We start from the raw sequence: 16,436 nt of genomic DNA, 5'->3' as shown, positions 1-16,436 counted from the left end.
ACAGATGAGTTGTTTGAGTAGAGGATCAATGCGATCTGCCTGCGGTCAGGTTGACCCGAGTGACAACTTCAAAAACAAATCACTGGGCCCAGAGTGAGAGAGGGTCTATGCGTCCTAATGAGAGGCGCCAAGGACATACAATCTGCTGATGACATCATTATGGCCTGGTCGGATTAATCCCCGTCCCCCGTCCTTTCCGCCAGGCTGACGTGTCTTGCTGTTAGCAACTTTTTGCCTCATTATTTGATCGTGATGCGCTGCAAAGTTCAGCCAAGTAATGGGGAAGTCCATTTAGAGGGAACCTGTCACAGTGGCTTTCCCAGCATGTATTGTATGACTAACATTATCTCTAATGCAACAACCACTGTAGAGCAGCTCTTAGGTTAATGCTGCTGTCTTGCACTGCCCGGCACAGCCGCGTCCAGCATTTCATTTCGTGTGGTATGTACTGTGGCATTATTGCTATGATAACACCCTTGGGCCATCTCACTATTTAGGCCCCTAACACATTTATACTGGATTTGAAAGGCTTTCCCAACCCGCTGACGTTACGGCTATATAGACTATATTATAGGCTCATCTAATAATGTGAAGATGTTAGGGTATTGTATGTTTGCTTTGTATTGAAGTAACATTATGGTGTATACTTTTATTGTTTATTTTCTATACATAACTTCACTTTTTTGAATCACTTTGACGCAGTCTTCACTAGTATGTTGTATATCTTCACAAAACAGATAATTTTGCTATTACTTAATCCGACATTTCATAATTGATGATCACTTATCCGTTTGGTAAACCTATAGATTTTAAATTGGCTTGTCTACTATAGTATGATATACTGTATGTACAGTATATAAAGTACCAGTCAAAAGTTTGGACACACCTACTCATTCAAGCGTATTTCTTTCTTTTTACTATTTTCTACATTGTAGAATAATAGGGACGACATCAAAACTATGAAATAACACATATGGACTCATGTAGTGAGCAAAAAAGTGTTGATGTAGCTACATAAAAATATTTAACAATGTATTTGGGAAATATCCAGTCTTTGCTATTTTCTTCATTTCTTTGCTGATAATTTGAAATTGCATTGGATTGGATTTTGATCTTTTCTCAATAGGGGGTGCTGTTGGCACTTTGTAATAATTTCGTTCCCAAATTAAACTGCCTCGTACTCAATTCTTGCTCGTGCAATATGCATATTATTATTACTATTGGATAGAAACACTCTCTAGTTTCTAAAACCGTTTTGAATTATATCTGTGAGTAAAACAGAACTGAATTTAGAGCAATTTTCCTATGAGGATATGTGAGAATGCTGAAATCTGCCGTCTGTTCTGAGATCCGTTTATAAATCTGCCTGTCTTCTATTGGTTGAGATGCACTGCATACGCCTTCCCCTGGATGTCAGCGAATAGTGAGAATTGAAATGGTGTTGCTAGGCAGATCTGAGAGCTTATAAATGGGCTGGGAACGTGGGGTCCGTCCTTTGTTCTCTTCGCCAGGACGCAGAAAGGACCTCTGGCTGTCGTTATAGAAAGCTCCCTTTATAGCCCTTAGATATATCCGGCTCTGTTTTTATTCGATATAGGTGTTAAAGACATCATAATGTTGTTATATTAAACCGAGTTATATCAGTTTATATCAGTATATTGCGATTTTCGGGTATTTATTTGTGCTGCGTTCTAGGGACTTGGGCACGTCTGGCCCACATGGCTAATGTTTACTGCTAATTCCAACGTTGAAGGCGACAATCTACAACCGAGCAACGATTCTTTTGGACAAAGGACACCTTGCCAAAGATTCTGATGGAAGCTCATCAAATAGTAAGAACTATATATGATGTTAATTCGTTGTTCTGTTGAAAAATGTAAAACTCATATTCCGCCATTAATCTCAGTGCGGTCTCGCTTTAACGCACGCTGTATGTTGTAGTAACGTTAATTTTAAAAATCTAACACAGCGATTGCATTAAGAACTAATGTATCTTTCATTTGCTGTCCAACCTGTATTCTTTAGTCAAGTTTAGGATTAGTTACTGATTAGACTAGGTGCCTCTCCCAAGATTTCTCCCGACATATTGTTGGCAGTTTGGCTACTTTTCTCATTGTATAACCACGATTTGTGCCGCTAAATATGCACATTTTCGAACAAACTCTATATGTATTGTGTAATATGATGTTATAGGACTGTCATCTGAAGAAGTTTGAGAAGGTTAGTGAAAAATGTAATATATTTTGCTGGTTTATTCGTTATCGCTATTTTTGGCTTGAATCAATGCTGTTGTGTGGTTGGCTATTGTTGTAAGCTAATATAATGCTATATTGTGTTTTCGCTGTAAAACACTTAAAAAATCTGAAATATTGGCTGGATTCACAAGATCTTTGTCTTTCATTTGCTGCACGCTGTGTATTTTTCATAAATGTTTTATGATGAGTATTTAGGTAATTCACGTTGGTCTCTGTAGTTATTCTAGTTGCTTTGGTGAGAGTTGTGATGGTGGCTGCAATGTAAAACTATGATTTATACCTGAAATATGCACATTTTTCGAACAAAACATATGCTATACAATAAATATGTTATCAGACTGTCATCTGATGAAGTTGTTTCTTGGTTAGTGACTATTTATATCTTTATTTGGTCGAAATTGTGATAGCTACCTATGCAGGAAAAAAATGGTGGGAAGAAAAAGTTGTGTCTTTTGCTATCGTGGTTAGCTAATAGAAATACATATTGTGTCTTCCCTGTAAAACATTTAAAAAATCAGAAATGATGGCTGGATTCACAAGATGTGTATCTTTCATCTGGTGTCTTGGACTTGTGATTTAATGATATTTAGATGCTAGTATTTACTTGTGGCGCTATCCTAGGCTATGCTAGTCAGCTTTTTTACTGATGAGGGTGCTCCCGGATCCGGGATGGTGACTCGTGAGAAGTTACGAACCAGTGTATCTTTAATTATATGTTAAACATGTATCTTTCATCAAAGTTTATGATGAGTATTTCTGTATTTCACGTGGCTGTCTGTAATTACTTTCGCTATTTTGGAGCCATTTCTGAACATGGCGCCAATGTAAAACCACGATTTGTGGCTATAAATATGCACATAATCGAACAAAACATAAATGTATTGTATAACATGATGTCATATGACTGTCATCTGATGAAGTTGTTCAAAGGTTAGTGATTAATTCTATCTCTATTTGTGGGTTTTGTGAAAGCTATCTTTTCTGTGAAAAAATGGCGGTGTGTTTTTGGATATTGTGGTGAGCTAACATAAATATATGTTGTGTTTTCGCTGTAAAACATTTAAAAAATCGGACATGTTGGATGGATTCACAAGATGTTTATCTTCATTTGCTGTATTGGACTTGTGATTTCATGAAATTATATTATATTATATCCCTGTGGCGCTAGGCCAGGCTATGCTAGTCAGCGTTTCTGATGACAATGATCCCGGATCCGGGATGGGTAGTCCAGAAAGGTTTTAACCATGTTTTTAGTGGTTGTTCCTATTTACTTTTTTTTTTACTAACATTGGAGTAAAACAAGATTATATTTTGGGTTCTGATGGGGTACGACAGTTGAATTAAGCTCATGAGACATTTATACATTATGTTCTTCATAATAAACACATATCATTCATTTACAAGTCCAAAAATGGATGTAGCAACTAAGGATTGCACCTTTAACAGGCAGCGACCTTCATACAGCAGAACTACAGTGTGTCGCCATTTGAACGTAAACCATTAACATCATTTCAACCCTACATTTGAATCTGCAATTCCACATGTGAAAGCACCTTTGGCAGCGATAACAGCCTTGAGTGTTCTTGGGTATGACGCTATAAGCTTGGCACACCTGTATTTGGGAGTTTCTCCCATTCATCTCTGAAGATCCTCTCAAGCTCTGTCAGGTTGGATGGGGAGTGTCGCTGCACAACTATTTTCAGGTCTCTCCAGAGATGTTGGATCGAGTTCAAGTTCGGGCTCTCGCTGGGCCACTCAAGGACATTCAGAGACTTGTTCCGAAGCCACTCCTGCGTTGTCTTGGCTGTGTGCTTAGGGTCGTTGTCCTGTTGGAAGGTGATCCTTCGCCCCAGTCTGAGTTCTTGAGCGTTCTGGAGAAGGTTGTCATCAAGGATCTCTCTGACTGGTCTCCTAGTCCCTGCTGTGGAAAAACATCCCCACAGCATGATGCTGCCACCACCATGCTTCACCGTAGGGATAGTGGGATATCTTGGTTTCATCAGACCAGAGAATCTTGTTTCTCATGGTCTGAGAGTCTTTAGGTGCCTTTTGGCAAACTCCAAGCTGTCATGTGCCTTTTACTGAGGAGTGTCTTCCGTCTGGCCACTTTACCATAAAGGCCTGATTGGTGAAGTGCTGCAGAGATGCGCCTCTTCAACCTCATAAACTTTTACAGATGCACAATTGAGAGCATTCTGTCGGGCTGTATCACCGCCTGGGATGGCAACCGCAGGTCCACAACCGCAGGGCTCTCCAGAGGGTGGTGCAGTCTGCACAACACATCACCGGGGGCAAACTATCTGCCGACCAGGACACCTACAGCACCCGATGTCACAGGAAGGCCAAAAAGATCATCAAGTACAACAACCATCCAGAAGGCGAGGTCAGTACAGGTGCATCAAAGCTGGGACCGAGAGACAAAAAAATAGCTTCTATCTCAAGGCCATCAGACTGTTAAACAGCCATCACTAACACAGAGAGGCTGCTGCCTACTTACAGACTTGAAATCATTGGCCACTTTAATAAATGGATCACTAGTCACTTTAGTAATGCCACTTTAATAATGTAATAATAATAATAATATCTTGCATTACTAATCCCATATGGTTATACTGTATTTTATACCATCTATTGCATCTTGCCTATGCCGCCCGGTCATTGCTCATCCATATTTGTATGTATATATTCTTATTCCATCCCTTTACTTAGATTTGTGTGTATTAGGTAGTTGTTGTGGAATTGTTAGATTACTTGTTAAATATTGCTGCACTGTCGGAACTAGAAGCACAAGATTTTCGCTACACTCGCAATAACATCTGCTAACCATGTGTATGTGACCAATAAAATTTGATTTGGATTTGATTTGATATGGTTGTCCTTCTGTAATGTTCTCCCATCTCCACAGAGGAACTCTGGAGCTCTTTCAGTGTCACCATCGGATTCTTGGTCACCTCCCTTCCCAAGGCCCTTCTCCCCTGATTGCTCATTTTGGCCGGGTTGCTAGCTCTAGGAAGAGTCTTGGTGGTTCCAAACTTCTTGTATTTAAGACTGATGGAGGTGTTCTTGGGGACCTCCACAGTGTTCTTGGGGACCTCCAATGCTGCAGACATTTTTTGGCACGTTTCCCCAGATCTGTGCCTCAACACAATCCTGTCTCGGAGCTCTAAGGACAATTCCTTCGACCTCATGGCTTGGTTTTTGCTCCAAAATGCACTGTCAACTGTGGGATCTTAAATAGACAGGTGTGTGCCTTTCCAATTCAATTGAATTTACCAATCAAGTTGTAGAAACATCTCAAGAATGATCAATGGAAACAGCATGCACCTGAGCTCATTTTAAAGTCCCATACCAAATGGTCTGAATAATTATGTAAATAAGGTATTTCTGTTTTTTGTAAATTAGCAAATATTTTTTTTAAACAGGTTTTGCTTTGTCTGTATGGGGTATTGTGTGTAGATTGGTGAGGAAATTGTTTTATTTAATCCATTTTAGAATAAGGCTGTAACTTAACAAAATTAGGAAAAAGAGAAAGGGTCTCGATGCTTTCCGAATGCACTGTATGTGTTCCCCTTAATCCCCCCTTCCCTAATTAGGCCTTAGTGTTAGTTAAATACTCTTCAACCAGTGTAGATGAAGGGGAGGAGACAGGTTAAATAAGCATTTTTAAGTCTTGAGACAATTGAGACATGCATTGTGTATGTGTTCCGGTCAGAGGGTAAATGGGCAAGACAAAATATTTGAGTGCTTTTGAACAGGGTATGGTAGTAGGTGCCAGGAGCACCGGTTTGTGTCAAGAACTGCAATGCTGCAGGATTTTTCATGCTCAACAGTTTCCTATGTGTATCAAGAATGGTCCACCACCCAAAGGACATCCAGCCAACTTGACACAACTGTGGGTCAACAAGGGCCGGAAACCCTGTGGAATGCTTTTGACACCTTGTGGAGTCCATGCACCCCGACAAATTGAGGCTGTTCTGAGGGCAAAAGGAAGGGTGCAACTCAATATTAGGAAGGTATTCTTAATGTTTTGTACACTCAGTGTATAGAATTCTGACAACAGAGAAAAAAAGTTTTTGTCAATAGTGTGTCAATTGTTTTTTTTTTTTTTTTTTTAATTGACCAGCCCACCCAACAAAAATATGGTCCGGCCCATCTGGGATTTGCCAGAATTGCCTGATGGCCAATCCTTCCATGCTTGAGAGATGTACATAGAGGAAAGCACCCTCTCTCTGTATGGATGTGAGGTCCCAGCCAATTAATTTTCACTCAGCATCAAACAGATTTCCGGGTAATGAAATGAGAGACAGAGAGCAGATTGCAGTAGCCCCCACCTTCAACAACAGACAATTTCTTACTGAATTGAAATTAACTCCTATCTTAGACTGTATATAATAAACTGGTATTTTTTCCTCCCCACTCTCTTTCTCCCTCTCATTCATAGTTAGTGAAAGAAGCATGAATAATTATTTATGTGAGTGTACATATACATGTATAGATTCCTGCGGCCTGCCTGTATCTGTAAGACAGAAACAGCGAGATCTGTAAAAGGTGGAGAGCCAATAGGCATTAGTTACTGTGTTTCCTCACTTCAGCGCCCCTTAGAGAGTTAGACAGATCATCGTTTTTGTAAAAGTAGGGCTCTAGGACCTTACTCTAATCCAGGAGTCATAGAAGAGCTCTACAGCACTTTACATCAATTTAACCAGAGGAGATACATTTGTTATGTATTGTTATTTATGTCAACGTATCCCTTTCACCCTAACACTGCCACTGGAGACATGATTGTGCATATTTCTACCATTGCATGTGCAAAATTCCACTTCATGTCCCTTGGAGTCCCTGCCAAATGTATTTTCTGTGCCTGTAGTAAGCTGCAAAGGTCTTGCATTCTACTTTCACATTCCCTCAAGAGACACTTACATGTATGAACTGTCACTTACCAAGCAGTATCTTGGGTTGTAAAAAGGAGCCAAAAGCATATAAAAGGAAAAGTGACAAGGAATGATGTGTTGGCATTTTTATAATTCAATTTATTACACATTGATAAAAATGTCAACATTACTTGTTTTCCTCTCTTTTATTTAAAGACTTATGCAGAGAATCAGATTCTACAGAGGGCCATATCATATCATAACAAAACCAAACATTTACAGAAGGTATACCTTTCCACCCAATCCAACAGAATACTACCCCATCTCCATCATCGTTTGGGATTTATCATACATTATATACCGCAAACACATATCAGTGAGTGTGGATGTGTTTACCCCTCACCCATTATATATCTTCAACATTTGTGCTTTAAAAAAATGAGGTTTTATTTCTAAATGAATCGTTTTTTTTTTATGCCTGATAAATAAAAACACAAGAAAACAAAAAACTCCCACAAGTACCTAACATTGATCAAAGACCCAACTTTGAAAAGCAAGTACTGTCCAGAACAACAGTTCTAAATGGGGGATTACTTGGTCTCCAACATAGGGGATCGGTTTGCGATGCATTTATATACATGTTACAGCTGCTGTAAGTGAAAGGAGAAGGGGATGGGAGCTCATGTTTGCAAATGTGCCACAGATTCCACAGCCAGTGCTCTGGAACAGATACAATGCCTTCCTAAATGAGTATGACAAAATAACAACAACTGGTGGTGGCCCACTTTCCGTTCTGAATGTCAGGAAATGTATTTTAGCTGAGGTTTTAATTAGCAAACAATATATAGAAACTCTTCAGCGATTATGCTATCTTTAAAGGAAAAAGGAAAAACATTGATTTATCCACTTGGCAATTTCTCATCACTGATTATTAGCAAATCCTCAAATAGAATTATTCATGTGAACTTAATATACAGTACTTTTTTTCTTTTTCTTCCATTGACTCGCTTTATTGCCATAAAAAAAAGTGCAATCGACATTCAAAGCCATCTCCCCATCAATAGATCGACCTGTACATCAAAAATAAAGAAGAGTAATTAACGATTACCCAGCAGAAATATGGTTAAAAGTCTAAGGGTGCATGGTTGATTAAAGAGTTAAGCTTTATACAAGACGTTGTTCATTTGAAAACACAGGGGACAGGGATAGAGGCTAAATAATGTGAAAAAGCTGTCCTTGGATAGCACAAAGCTGACTACATTAATGTAAACGAAGCTTCTAATGTGCAAAATGCCTAACAATAGGTTGGTACAAACAATATTTATTATCTCGGGTAGTATTTTTCTATTAAATAGTCATATATGCATTATGTATATTATTTATCCTTTTTTTGTCATGAGAGTAAACATCCATACAATAGGTTTAAAATGAAATATCTAAATATTTATATTTATACATTTCACACAGGACTTGTGTGCACTTGCATACTGAAAGCCTTCCATCTCCAGCAACGGATCCTCTCAATCGGTCATAATGCAACCGACTCACTCCTTCTCCCTCTGGGATGCTCTAACCTTCTCACCGCTGTGCACTGATCTACAATACACACTAGTCAGTCTACACAGTCCAGAGATATCGTCACCACTGCACAATGTCCAGCACTACAATACCCATTTATTGTAAAAACACCCCAACCCATGCCATACAATGCCCCCACTCTCAACTTGGATCATGGTCTTGTGAAAGCAAATTGGGTGCTGACGGCTTGAAAAGAGTAAAGACCGTGATCGTTATTCCAAAGAGTTTTTGGAAACCGACGCTACACATGGAACTATGATTACCGAGGTCAACATAAAGCTATGGATATCACCCCGGAGAATGCAGATTTTTTTAAAAGCCCTTGCTAATCCATATTGCTACATTAACAAAATTTTAGGACAATTAACTTTAACTTTCGACATCTGAGAAAACATCTCTTTGTGTATGTTTGAATGTGAAAAAATAAAATCAATAAAAAGAAACCAACAATATTTTTTACATGTTCGGTTTAGTACCTGTTGGGTCTCTCTGAGGAGGGATTGATATCATGCTACAAAAATATAGGTATTCGATACTATCATAGAACTACAAGACATTTCCTGTGTGTAGGACACAGCACTAGCCCATCACGTTTAATGCCTCTGTGTTCTCTCCCGTCAACATCAAGCAGCAACAAATGCAGTCAAAAACAAAACATTCCCCTAACGGCATGTGAGACTGAAGGCAGTGTAGCTGGTACTTTCTGAGTGTTGTCTAAAACCTCGTCAACAGAAGATGGGAACCACGGCGCCTTCACAGGGTCACGGAATAGAGCAGGATGTAAAACTTAGTGCCATCAATCAAGGGAGTAGCCTTTCCTTAGTTCAACCCTGAAAATGTTAAAGGCACTGCTCTTCACTCTCAATGCATTTGCCACCGCCCGCCCGCTGCAATGCTTACTGCTGGCAGCCCTCTTAGAAACTGAACAATGCTGCTGACAGTCCTCTGGGCCTCTAGGGGCACTTCTATGCCATAGAAACCAGAAACCAAAGTAAATAATAATAGTGTTTTTTAATTCTAAATATAAAATGCATTCCGACATTTAGATTTTACAGTTTTACATTCTTACTCATTAGTAACCCACCCCAGATTTTGACACATTGTTGTTAGTGTGTACATAGCTATGGATTTAGTTGAATAGATATGAACTTATATTTCAATTATAACCACTGGCAATGTTGACCAGCCATCAGTGGAACACTGACTTGGTAAGAAACAGTCACATAGGAGTGAGCCAGTGAATACTCTCGTCATACAAACTTTTTTCAATGTTTCATAAACAGTTAAAAAAAAGAAAAAAAGAATCTCTGCCACGTGTTGAAAATGAATACCCTTTAGTTACACTTTGCAAAGCTTAAACGTAATATTGACCTCTCTAACACTTGATACTATTTACAATAAAACGAAATAAGTTGTATTCATAATGTTGCACATAAATGGTTGAATCGTTTCTATCCTCTTCTTAAACCCATGAATGAATGACATTGTTTCCACTGAGACGTGTTTTATTGCTATTGCTGAACCCCTATCATGATTCTTTCAACAAAAGGAAATGAACAAACCCCAAAACATCAACTACAGAGAATGGAAGAATATTTGACAGAGATTGCAGGTAGCATTTTTGTCACTGATATCAAACAAACTAGACCATCAGTCAAATGTTGATTGGTCTTTGAAAAAGAAAACTCCCAGTCCATGCAAAAAACCACACATTTCTTTTACAGTGGCAATGATCTAATGCAAAATAACAACTGAACATATATCAGAAAACTAAAACAAAGAATAGATCCTTAAAAATTGTTGGGCTATGCGAATTTGTAGAATAGCATTCTCTTGCGTATATCAAGTATTATTTATAGCATATTTTCTTTAGTAGCATAATCCCTCCCTCCCAAAACAATTCCCATTATAGTCATCACATTGCTCTGATCCTAAAGCCTTTTCTCTTTTTTTTGTTAATCGTGGAAGGTACAGTATGTGACATTGAAGCAATGTGGCGACTGGGAACTCAATCCGCATGGACACCATGTTTTCTGAAAATAAACATTGGGGGAAAAAAGAGAAGGGGGTGATTTGGATTAGTGGGATCCCGGGGTCATCCCCTGTAACTTGGGCTTTTTATTCAAGTAAGTTGCCCAGTAGACCAGGTTAAAGGTTCCGAAGAGTAACGGGAATGCTATTCTGGCGATCCTGTCGATCTTGCTGACGCTGTTGAAGGTCTTCTTGGCCTCTGGCGGCTTGGGCTTGGGCTCCTCCTTGGGCTCGGTGGGGGGAGGGGGGGCGCTTTTGGCAATGGTGGCCAAACCAGGGTCCCTGGCAATGTTTGGAGCGAAGGCTGTAGCGGTGGCGGCGGTGTAGGCGGTGGCGTTGTTCTTCTTCAGGAGGGACTCCTTCTTCTTCTTTTGCTGCGAGGAGGGTAAACAAACAGTGCCTTGAATTATCTCGCGGGAAACCAACCAACAAAGCACATTGACAAGCAAACAATTCAAACTGGGGACATCTGTCTGATCAAAAAACATGGAAAAACAGTGTGTGATAATGGCAAGACAATGTGTAAGAGTTTGTCTAATATTTTGTCTCAATTTTGTTTAGGAGTGTGTAGAGACCACGCAGTACAGTAATGTACTGTACTTCTAACTGCACCAGTGAGACAGTGAGCACCAGAAGACTGCAGGAACTCTAAACTAATCATGTTTTTGTCATGTCCCAAGAATCTCATTTGCATTGAGATGAGTTTGTGACATAAAACTAAACCCTCGCTGCTGTGCTCCACCAATAATGTAGAAGTAACTGCTCTGGTTTTGGGTGGAATACCCCTGATCATTATGTTTGAGCTTTGCTATCTTAAAGCTAGAATCCTTAATTGAAACAATAACAAAGCCTTCTTCCTGCCCCTCTTTCACTAAAAAGCTACGGGATGGGGCTGGTGAAATGTAACCACTCTCAAATTCATAGACGGAGCTATTGATGCAAGGGCTGACCATCCACGATATCAAATGTATAGTTTTAACCATGTCTGAGGCTACACAGTGTTTCTTTACATTTACGTTGTTAACAAACATCGGAGTCAAACAAGCAGATATTTCTGGCTCTGTTGGGGTACGGAAGTTGAACTAAGCTCATGAGGCATTTATTCATTATATTCTTCAAGAATCAATGGATAGCAGCTAAGGATTCTAGGATTAATATATCACGACACATATCATTTATTTAAAAATACAATATATTTTATGTGAGATAATACTACTAATACCTTCTCTGGCACCACACTTTTTCCGTCCCAGGCATAGCCCCTCTTTGTGAAATAGTTCACTGTAGCAAACTCAATGAGGGCAGAGAAGACAAAAGCATAGCAGACTGCAATGAACCAGTCCATGGCTGTGGCGTAGGCCACTTTTGGGAGAGAGTTCCTAGCGCTGATACTGAGGGTAGTCATGGTCAGCACAGTTGTCACTCCTGTAGGGACAGAGAGAGAAAGGTAGTTACATTCTAGACTAGAACAGACAGACCATGTTCCTGCTTGTTTGGGTTTTACATTGTAGGCTTAATAGGCATATTACGTCCTACCACTACACACTCTGTCCAACCTAGTCTAGAATGCGTGGCCATTTCCAAAATGGGGATGTTCTGGTGAGAGTAAAGCACACTGCGGTTGACATATGTAACTTTACGCATCTTGAATCAGTACCAACAAAATTGGCCACTGGGTAAAATTGCTTAAATGGACGAAGCATAAGCTACCATTATGTTGGCAGCCTGAGCATTACATTTGATTAGCTGGCGAAAAGCTTGCCAACTTCTCCAATACCTCCCTGATTCCAGCCTCATGCATTACATGAACAATGAGACTGCAGCCCCGGAACAATAGGAATTATCACGTAACGCCGGTGGAGGCACATTTATTTTGGATAAAAGCCCCAAAAGACATGCGCTTCTTTTTAAGCCTGCATAATACCTGCACACAAAAGGTTGTATGACTTTAAAAACAGAAAGGCGGAGGGTGTTAAGCCTACAGGATTATGCAAGGTTGTCGTTCTGTACTGTGGATGTTTTTTTTGTTAAAGCAGAGGTGAGAGTAGGGGGATCTGAGAAGAGAAGCAGGTCAGGGGATGTCTGTCGGTGCATTGCTCATCCACGCGGACTGCTGCAGATGTTTATACCACAAAACAAAAACAGCCGAGCGGCTTACACAGAGATCTCGGCTGGGGCCAAAGAAGACAATTCAAGGGACAGAATGAGAGGCTGCTTATGAATTAGCCAACATAATATATTATTCCTCCACCACCATATTGTTACAATGCAATGGTACTGGGTGTACAGGTTTAGGGAATGGGCAATGCGCCCCTCGTCATCATATGTTGATAGACTACTGTGACGCTGTCTCTCCCTGCTCTGCTCTGCTTGGAAGATTTAGTTCACTGAGACAGAGGTGGAGAGATGAGACACACATCAGAGAATCAGCCTGATGCTTTATAGACTGAAACTTTGTGACTACTGCTTTCGGTCTGGACTTTGGTTGTGCGATGTGGTTTCTACACGACCATAAAGTGCTACTGTTGAGCAATTTTCCCTCTAAGGCCACATAGAGACATGAGAAATTGAACTTCGCCCCATTAGATTGCACTCTATAGATCAATGTTTTTTCTGTGATCGAATCAACATTATATCAGACCCTTTTCAATGCAACAAACCAAAACAAATATATCTTTGCAAGATTGGGTCTGTGATTTTGCTGCAGGCAGAGCCAGAGCACAACGGAGTAGAATTATTTTGGTGGGGGCAGCCCACAAGCGGTCTTTCAATCATCGAAGAGTGAATGCGCTTTTCAGTTCAGTTCAGATCAGATCACAGAGCTGCGTGTGTGCACATTTGTTGACATTCTCTGCTAGTCAGCGAGTTATTAGGTCAGGTATAGATAGATACAGTGCATTCGGAAAGTATTCAGACCCCTTTACGTTTTCAATTTTTTTTTTACGTTACAGCCTTGCTCTAAAATTTATTAAATTGTGTTTTTTTCTCACACTACCCCATCATGACAAAGCAAAAACGGGATTTTAGAAATTTTGGCAAATGCATTAAAAATGGAAAACTGAAAAAAACATTTACATAAGTATTCAGACCTTTCACTAAGTTCTATGGCAGCAATTACAACCTCAAGTGTTATTGGGTATGACGCTACAAGCTTGGCACACCTGTATTTGTGGAGTTTCTCCCATTCTTCTCTGTAGATCCTCTCAAGCTCTGTCCAGTTGGATGGGGAGCATGGCTGCACAGCTATTTTCAGGTCTCTCCAGAGATGTTCGTTCGGTTTCAAGTCCTGGCTCTGGCTGGGCCACTCAAGGACATTCAGAAATTTGTCCCGAAGCCACTCCTGCGTTGTCTTGGCTGTGTGCTTAGGGTCATTGTCCTGTTGGAAGGTAAACCTTCGCGCCGGTCTGAGGTCCTGAGCGCTCTGGTGCAGGTTTTCACTAAGGATCTCTCTGTACTTTGTTCCGTTCATCTTACCCTCAATCCTGATTAGTCTCCCAGTCCCTGCTGCTGAAAAACATCCCCACAGCATGATGTTGCCACCACCATGCTTCACCGTATCGATGGTGCCAGGTTTCCTCCAGACGAGACGCTAGGCATTCAGCCTAAATAGTCCAATCTTGGTTTGATCAGAACAAATAATCATTTTTCTTATGGTCTGAGAGTTCTTTAGGAGCATGTTGGCAAACTCCAAACGGGCTGTCACGTTCCTTTTACTGAGGAGTGGCTTCCGTCAGGCCACTCTACTATAAAGGCCTTACTGGTGGAGTGCTGCAGAGATTTCCAAATCCAAATCCTTTCCAAATCATGTCTCATGTCCAATCAATTGAATTTACCACAGGTGGACACCAATCAAGTTGTAGAAACATCTCAAGGACTATCAATGGAAACAGGATGCACCTAAGCTCAATTTTGAGTCTCATAGCAAAGGGTCTGAATAATTTTATTTTTAATAAATGTGCAACATGTCTAAAAACCTGTATTTGCTTCGACATTATTGGGTATTGTGTGCAGATTGATGAAAAAAAAAGATGTATAATCCATTTCTGAATAAGGCTGTAACGTAACAAAATGTGGAAAAAGTCACAGGGTCTGAATAGTTTCCAAATGCACTGTAAGTATAGATCAGTAATGGGGAGTTACTGATTTCTACAAGAGTACAAAACATGTAGGCTACATTTCTTGGAAAATCCAGTCAGGTTTAAAGCTTATGTCTTAATTAAAGGTGGAGTGTTGTATTTTAAGACAGCCTTGAATATATGCAAACAAGTCAATAGGCAGAGAGGTATCCTACATTGCCCAAGTATGTGTACGGTAATAACAATTGTTTTTATTTTGTAAAATGGTTTCTTGCATCATACAACACAATGCAATGCAATTTAAAGTCAAATATTTGGCCCATGTTGTTACAGACCAAGAAAAAAAATCATTACTACTATACTATACTAATACTAGTGTCAAGCCCTTCATAATGTTACTTTAAAAAAAAAATGTAATGTAAGCCTGCATTGAACACCACATACAGTATAGGCTACTGTAGGCTAAATCATATACATCAAAATCTATGTCCATGCGAAAATGTTCTGGGATTTGTTTAGTGTCACGCCTGCTCCCACTCTCCTTCCCTGGCGCTCGAGGGCACCAGGCTGCCCTGCATTACACACTCCTGCCACCATCATTACGCACCTGCTCCCCTCATCACGCACATCAGCGATTCATTACACTCACCTGGACTCACTCACCTGTGTTTATTTCCTCCCCTATATCTATCTGTTCCTGAGGTTGTAATCCGCTTCAGCATTAAAGTTCGTATGTCTTTGTATTACCCGGTTCTGACACTGTTCCTGTCCTATTCCATGTCAGTAATAAATGAAATGTTCAACTCTCTGTACCCGCTTCTCATCTCCAGCGTCGGTTCTTACACTTAGTTGGTTTGTTCATAGGCCTACATTATGCTCAAATAGCCACAATAGTCTATTGGCTACTGTCTAAAACTGTAAGTGTACAGCCTCTGTGTTCCCTGTAAACGCGCACCGGAAGATTCACAAAATTGTCACAATGTTCAAGTTTCTGCTCACAAAACCAAAAATTTGCTCAGTGCCCAAAAAAAGTTCAGGGAAGATTACTGGGGAGTCCAGAATATTTTTATTAATTCTATTCCTTTTTCATTTATTTAATTAATTCTATTCCTTTTTCATTTATTTAATTACTTCTATTCCTTTTTCATTTATTTAGAAGAAACAAACGTTTTTTTTTATTATTTAAAGCTGAACTACCCATTTGAACCAATTTCCATGCTTTTAAACGGCCACATTGATATGAGTCAGAAACATTAATTCTAGTGTCAAAATTGACTACAAAGGGTAAATGTGACCGACCGGCTCGATTTGGTCTTATGTAGCAAAACGTGTTTTTTACATTGGATAAAAGTAGAGACTCATGGCTAGACAATTGTATATCACACACTACAGTTGAGGAACAATGCGAAAGTAATTCTGCTTTGAAAGTTGATAAACTTGTAATCTCACTTTTGAGAAAATGGCCCTTGAATGTGGTACACCTACTGGAGAGCTATTTTTTGTCCACACCCATTCAGCATTGTTCACTCCCTCTTAAACTTTAGCCCCACCCATTTCTTTACAGATTCACATGTGAGGCCATGTACTAAACAACCAAAAATGTCAAGACTAAAGGCTGGTTTATA

At 39.8% G+C, this 16,436-nt stretch overlaps 1 protein-coding gene across 4 annotated transcripts in view; it reads right to left on the bottom strand.

Annotated features, from left to right (window-relative positions):
- Positions 1–9,696: 9,696 nt before the first annotated feature.
- The window catches only part of LOC129821106 (gamma-aminobutyric acid receptor subunit alpha-1-like), a 28,366-nt gene continuing 21,626 nt past the window's right edge, over positions 9,697–16,436 (bottom strand). For all 4 annotated transcript variants that reach the window (XM_055878432.1, XM_055878423.1, XM_055878406.1 and 1 more), the window contains exons 9-10: positions 11,958–12,160; positions 9,697–11,109 (exon numbers count right to left, since the gene is read on the bottom strand). In XM_055878432.1, coding sequence (XP_055734407.1) covers positions 10,783–11,109; positions 11,958–12,160 — 530 coding nt within the window. In that variant the 3' untranslated portion in view covers positions 9,697–10,782. The remainder of the gene's footprint in view (positions 11,110–11,957; positions 12,161–16,436) is intronic.

The sequence above is a fragment of the Salvelinus fontinalis genome, chromosome 2 (genome assembly GCF_029448725.1).
Source record: "Salvelinus fontinalis isolate EN_2023a chromosome 2, ASM2944872v1, whole genome shotgun sequence".
Taxonomy (NCBI): domain Eukaryota; kingdom Metazoa; phylum Chordata; class Actinopteri; order Salmoniformes; family Salmonidae; genus Salvelinus; species Salvelinus fontinalis.
This window is presented reverse-complemented; position numbering and strand designations above follow the sequence as displayed.